General features: G+C 57.0%; 1 protein-coding gene across 2 annotated transcripts in view; it reads right to left on the bottom strand.

Annotated features, from left to right (window-relative positions):
• RBPMS2 (RNA binding protein, mRNA processing factor 2) overlaps positions 1 to 6,582 on the bottom strand; it is a 26,677-nt gene extending 20,095 nt beyond the window's left edge. For both annotated transcript variants that reach the window (XM_038580708.1, XM_038580707.1), the window contains exon 1: positions 6,460 to 6,582. In XM_038580708.1, the coding sequence (XP_038436636.1) occupies positions 6,460 to 6,558 (99 nt within the window). In that variant the 5' untranslated portion in view covers positions 6,559 to 6,582. The remainder of the gene's footprint in view (positions 1 to 6,459) is intronic.
• Positions 6,583 to 7,026: the final 444 nt, after the last annotated feature.

A 7,026-nucleotide genomic window follows, 5' to 3' on the forward strand; every position in this document is an offset into this window, starting at 1 on the left:
CTGTTTTCCATTTGGTTCCAGACAGTGCCAGGGGCCAAGGCTTTCAGAGGCAACTCAACTGGCAGGTTCACAGGGCCCCCAGCATGGAGGTCTTCAGGGCAAGGCTTCCCTCCCTCCTGTGCCATCCACCTCCCCTCTGTTCCTCCTGGTGCTGTGTGGTCAGCCAACACAAATCTACTGCTCATTCCTGCGCCTGGCAAGGGTTGCAGCTGTCACCACTGCCACACACCAACCCTCGCATCAAAGTCTTAGCCTGGGGGAATCTCATGCCCCTCCCCCAGCTCCAAAACCAATACCTCCAACCCTTAAGCCACCTGATGTTACGCCACTGTGAACACAGAGCACGGAGCCTACCACACCTGCCCACTACGTGAAGGAAGAAGATGAGGCCCAATAAGAGATGTTTCCCAACCTATGCTCCTGTTGGGAGAGGCTGTTTGGGAATGGAAGCTGCTTCAAGGGTCTGCACTCTGGTTTGGAGCTCCCCTGTCACAAACATCCCAAGCTGTGCCTGGATATGGCCACAACCAAATGTCAAGAACGAAAACCAGTCTGAGCAAAAGTTCAATGAGAACATTTCAACAAATGTTCTCAAAAAAGGGTCCAGGTCCTATTCCAATAACCTCTCCGGACACTTCCTCCACCAACAAAAGCCCAAGACCCATTTGGGGAGGGCAAGGGTGGCTCACCAAAAAAGTCTAGGTATTCCAAACACTCCTCCCATGGCCTAGTGCCTTTCTCCCCGGGAGTCCCAGGCCTGTTCAGAACTATACAGGCAGCCTTGATGACTTGTGACAGCCAAGAGCCTCTGCTCAGTGGGCCATAAACTAAAGGCCATGGTGGATAGGCCCAAACAGACCCTCCCAATACACATAGCCCCTGCTATTCTCCAGAGGCTCCTGGCCCAGATGGATCCACCAGCCAACTCTTCAGGAATTGCTGTCTCTTCTGTCAGCTTTGGCACAGCTCAGAGGTAACCATATTTTTTCCCTCCAAGGATAGCATCGGGGAAGCAGCAGAAAAAGGGAGGCCATGCTGTCCCTGGGCAGGGAATAGGGGTTCTGAAAGACAGAGCCTTGTGTGGTATCTATAGCTCCTGCCTCACGGCACCATGGTTTTTGAAGTATGGTGACAGGCTCTGCCCCACTGCCTCATGGCTTTGCCAGGGGTGTGAGGACCCCTCTGAGGCAGCCACGGTCAGGGGATGGCAGAGAAACTAGCAAGTTATCAGATGTCACTGCTATCTAAAACCAGTGGCCCAGCAGAAGCTGGGGGCCACTGAGTGGTGCCAGAACCTAGCACTGTAGTTCAGTTCTGGATAACCAGAGGTTGGAGGCCACAGACCAGCAGCCCAGCCCTCAGGGCAGGCGGGATGGACTCCTCTCACTCTCAGGACTGCCTGGAGGCCCAATGGGATAAATAGGTGGAGAGCATGAGAGCAAGAAGCAAGGCATCCCGCACTTCACATCTTAACTCTACTTAGAGCACCCCACTGGAGATGGGGAGGAGAAGAAACCAGAATGTCCAAATGCTTAATAGGATTCAAAAGCTGGTTCTTACTGGGATAAGCTAGGAAGGCTGCCCATGTGCAGGGAAGGAGGAGATAAGGAGACCCAAGAAAATGACCCCCTCCCCCATGCACAAAATGACAGGCAGTCACTTTAGAGTGGGTACGAAGGTGGGCCAGGGAGAATGAAAGCAGTAAGCCCCCATACAGGCAATAAGGGGGTGTACTGCCTGTAGACAACTGAACAATAATAAAACGGACTTGATCTGGTTTTACCACCCTGGGATGGCAATTCTAACCTGTATCTGTGTTAAAATGCTCCTCCTACAAGAGCTGCCAGCTTCCATCACCCAGTCTTCAAATACCCTCAGGGAACTAGCCTGGAGCAGCAGCATCCAAAGCTCAGGCCTCAAAAACTTTAGTTGCAGGACTTTTTTGAGACTCCCCCCCAAAAAAAAACCCCTAATATAAAACAGAATAGCAGTTATACTGTATGGTTAAGGGCAAAATCTAGGTTAAAATGCCAACTTATCTACTTACTAGCTACATGAAAGTTTTAAAAGATTTTATTTATTTGAAAGAGAGTGAGGGACGCCTGGGTGGCTCAGCAGTTAAGTGTCTGCCTGCCTTCAACTCAGGGTGCAACCCTGGAGTCCCGGGATTGGGACTGAGTCCCACATCGGGCTCCCTGCGTGGAGCCTGCTTCCCCCTCTGCCTGTGTTTCATGAATAAACAAATCAATAAAATCTTAAACACACACACACACACACACACACACACACACACACACACACGACGGGGAGGGGCAGAGGGAGGAGAGAATCCCAAGCAGCGGACTCATGCTAAGCACTGAGGTAGATGTGGGGCTCCATCTCAGGACCCTGAGATCACGACCTGAGCCAGACGCCCAACCAACTGAGCCACCCAGGCGCCCCTACACAAGACTTATTTAACCTCTCTTGATTCCTCATTCTTAACAAGGCGATGACAATAATGTAGCAATTCACAGTGCTGTTGGGAAAGTTCAAGGAGGTAAAATGGTAAGAATAACGCCTGGCACGAATACTGTGATAGGTTTACCATCATTAGGACAGCCTATTAGGTTATTTGAGCAGAGAAGTCACATCCCCAGCAACCCTGAGGGAGGAAGAGGACCCACAGCCTATAGAATCTGCCTGAATCTACCTGCCTGGGCCCTGTCTCCAGGTAAACGGCCAAAAGTACAGATGCCTCCCTTCCCTCATACAAAAAAACAAAACAAAACAAAAAAGCTTACAGATAGAGCACCAAAACATCCCAGATTCTGTCAAATATTTTTCATGGCAGAGAAAAGGCAAAGTGGCTGAATCACACGCTAGACCCCAGAATTCCTTCACCTTCATCTGGAGTGCTAACTGTGGCCCACCCTGCCAGGGACTTGGCTGGTTCCTCAGATGTCTAGAGGACACATGATGGACCCAAGGGTGCCAGGCCTGCAAGGAGCCATGTTGGCCCAGGTACACTGGATGCAATGGACACGCAGAGATGGGAGTGGGAGGGGAGCGAGGGGCCAAGACTCTCAGGTCAAGCTGTACTTCTGTGGCTGCCATTAATGCCTGCCTTTCTATAGGGTTTAATGCCAGCCTTTCATTAGGCTGGCAAAAAACTTCTTTAACTCTTAGAAACTTGAACTCTATCCACCCAAGATTTCAAATATTACCTTTGCTCTCCTCACCCTGCCCCAGGGAATTACTGTAACTTACTATTACCTTGTATTTTGAACTTAAAGTCTCCCGTTTTCAAAATAGAGTATGTTTTCAAACCATAAGCAGCCCTCCCCAGAAACACTGTAACCCTCTAGTCAGCCCTAAAGAATCAGGCTTGCTGGGACCTGGGGATCCAGATGTGCTACTGTATCACCTCACCTTCTGGATCTCCAGCACCAGGCATGACCCACCTGGGTTAAGGCATGACCTCTAGGCTGAAAGGGATACTTAGCTCTGCCCCTGTAGACCCTCTCCTTAATTCATCGCTGCCGTCCTTAGTTTCAAAGGGTATCAAACAGTACCAGAGCTCCTAACACATCTCCTTTCCAAGTGGCAGAAAAATGACGATTTTCCCCCACTTTGCATGATCTCGGACTCCTCGTAGTGTGGACTCCAGTATTGCTGCAGCCTAGCAAACTCCTGGTAGTCATGTGGTTCCACCACTTACCTCTCCCTTTGACATTTGCTATTCCCTCTTCTTGGAATGCTTTCTGACCGGCACAGGCCTAACAACCTCCTACCCAGCCACATCTCAGGGAGGCCTGATCTCTACCTTCTCAGGGGCACCACTGCATCACTTGCTGATACTCTCTTATTTTATCTACCATTGCATTTAACATCTCGTCCCCTCTTCCTTCTCATCTTCTACTCTGTGATCTTTCCCCTCAAATCCTGCTCCAGAAATCCTGGTCCAGAAAAAGAACCTAATGCCTGTGATAGGGTCATGAAGCCCCCATGCATAGGGTGGCAAAGCAGAGGAAGTCAAGGCCATACAAAGGAGCTTAAGATGAGCAGCCCCACTGATAGTCCCTTCTGGAACTAAAACAACACACCCCTTTCTCTCCAGCAACCTAACACCCTTAGGAATTGAAGTCTTGTGGTGGGCAAGTAGGATTCCTTGATTTTTTAGGTTTGCTTTACCTAATCTCCAAGAGCCAGCCTGGCTCGGCCATGCTAGTTAACTACCTCTGCCAACACATTCCCCGGATGGTGGCTCCTGCGGGATGCAGAAATGACTGCCTAGGGAGCATCTAAGCTAAAGGGATGGAATCCAGTTCCAGTCCAAACCATCAATTCAAGAAGGACCCTCAGCAGAAGAGCTCTTGGCCCAGAAATCTAATGAGAGGAGGGGGCTCATTCTTGCACTTACCTGACTAGAGCAGACACCAGGATCCAGGAGATTCCCAGAACCTTAATTTTGGACTTCTGTTAAACACAGGCCCGGGCCGCTGCATCAGCACCTGTTGCAATGATTCCCTGAACCTACAGGGCTGTAACCCACTTCTGCGCCAAGGAGGAGTTCATAGAGATTCCATTTCTTGAGGTTTCTGCCCTCTTTCTCAGAAAAAAAACACTTAGAAAAAAGTGACCAATACTTCAAATGCTTTCTCTAAGAATTTAGCTTGGCCACAAGGTTCACCCTTCCCACTTCAAAGGGGTAGGTCTGAGGGTCAGCCCACCTCTTGGATGAATTCCCTGCTGAAGTCAACCATCTAGCGTCAGTGGCATTCTGGGTCTTTTCCCAGCTTCACAGGAGGCGGCTTCTCCCCACCCCCCCAATTCCAATCCACAGGAGGCCAAGTCGAGATCCCCACACGCACACCAGCAACCCTGTCACCCTCCCTCGAATCTCAGGGGAGATGCTGAACAACCAGGTAGAGTCAGGATGGGGTTAAGGTTCCCATCAGTGCCATGGGACTGTCAGCACGTCAAGGTCCAAGGAGGACAAGGCCTTTAGGGGGCAAACCACCCCACTGCACTGGAGCCCACACAACACTGGCAGACAAATGTCAGGCCCTCCCCGGCCACCCTTCAGGAGGGAAGAGTTAGATATTCCCCCCTCCCCCGTCAAAAAAAAGTGAGATCTAGACCTAGATTCTCAAGATGCCATGCCATTGGTGGACTAGGGCTAACAGCAGGCCTCTGAATTACTAAGAGTGGGAGCTGGTGGTGTGACCCTCCCACCATCCCTCCCACAGTGAGGAGCCCAGCCCAGCAGTGGGCCACTGCCGCCATTCTGCACCAAATCTATAGCACGGCCACCAGCACCACCGCCACCGCACTGGAGCGAGGTAGCAACACCAGCCCCCACCAGGGGCTCTGTGGTTTCTCCCCCAGACCAAGGGGAAGGGACCTCAGGGTGGATAACTGGCCCTTGGTTTCCTGGGCAAGGGCCTGCCAGGGCGCGGCAGGAAAGGTCTCTTAGCCCTGGAGTGACACAGCAGGCCAGAGGCCCTTGGAGAGAGCTGCAAAGCCTGTCCCCTTCCACAACAGTTTTTGTCTCGTCAGGCCCGGCTCCTGGTCTCCATTTGCCGCCCGTAGCCTTAAGGCTTATATCCAGCACTTCACCCCCCCCCCCCGCCCCAAACACACCCTCCCCGATTTCGCCATCCCATTAACCACCCCAGCTGCTGCTGATTCCACGAAGCCCACTCACACTCCCTCCTCTTTAGCACATGTCTGGTGGACAAGATAATGTCGCCTCTCCTTGAGGAATCCCACCCAGGCCGGCTCTGGGGTCCCGGACCGCCTGCCGGGGCAACACCGGAGAGAGGAGACCCGGGAGCCGAGGATCCGCAGGCATCCCCTTCCCAGCTCTCGTTAACGGCCCGCTGGCCTCCCTGCCCAAGCCCGGGTTCCGGGGCTGCACGGAAAGTCCGTCCACCCCCGTGACTACAGCGAACCAGGGAGCCGGGCGGACGGGCCCGGGCCTCCAAGGTCACGGGGAGGGGTCAGGGTGGAAAGTGCAAGGGAGTGAGGCTGCCGCCCGCCCGCGGTGCTAATCCCGCTCGGCTCCTTCCAGCGGCGGCGGGACTGCGGGCCTCGCCGGGGAGCGCCTCGGCTCGGGGGCGCGGGCCGGGCCGGGCCGGAGCAGAGCCCGAGGGACGCGCGGGGCAGGCGCGGGGCAGGCGCGGGGCAGACGCCGCGCCGCTCGCCCACCGCGGGGCGCACGGACGGCGGCCGGCGCGCGGCCCGCCCCGAGCCCGGGAGGGCGGGGAGACAATGCCCGCCCGGCGGGGCAGTCCAGGCCGCGCGCCCCCGCCCGCCGGACACGGGCTGCTCCTCCCCGACCGAAGGGCAGCGGCGGGAAGGCGCCCCGAGCGGCTGCCAGCCCGGCCCCGCGCGGCGCGGGAGGCCCAGCGCGCCCCGTCCCCCGCCCACCTCCGCGTGCACTTCGCCCCGACCGGCCCCGGGGCCGAGACCCACCTCCTCCTCCAGGGCGCCGCCGGAGCCCGAGCCCGTGCCGGTGCCCGTGCCGGTGCCGGTGCCGGGGCCGTGCTCGCCGTCCGGCTTCAGGTTGCTCATGGTGCGGGGGGTGGGGCGGGGGCGGCGAGGGGAAGGGAGCGCGGAGGGCGAGCGCGGCGCCCGGCCCCGCGGGGAGGTGGGAAGGGGCGCGGTGAGCGGTGCGCTCCGGGGGTGCGGGCGGGGCGGCGGTGGGGGCGCGCGGGGCGGTGAGGGGGGCGGCCGCCGCGGCGGGCCGGGGTCACATCAAGTTTGGCGGGTGCGGGAGGCGGGGAGGGGGTGCGGCGGGGGAGGCCCTCGGAACCGGAGCCGAGCCCGAGCGGCCGCCGCCTCCGCCTTTTCACTGCGACCGGCGAGTGCGCCCGCGGCGGCGGCGGCGGCGGGGGGCGGGCGCCGGGGGAGGGGGCGGGCGCCGGGCGGCGGCGGGGGGCGGGGGCCGGAACCGGCCTCAGCTGGGGCCCGGCCAGCCCCCTCCCCCGCCCTCCTCGCGGTCTCCGGGGGAACGCGCAGCCAATCCCCGCCGCCCACTGC

The sequence above is a fragment of the Canis lupus genome, chromosome 30, assembly GCF_011100685.1.
Source record: "Canis lupus familiaris isolate Mischka breed German Shepherd chromosome 30, alternate assembly UU_Cfam_GSD_1.0, whole genome shotgun sequence".
Lineage (NCBI taxonomy): Eukaryota > Metazoa > Chordata > Mammalia > Carnivora > Canidae > Canis > Canis lupus.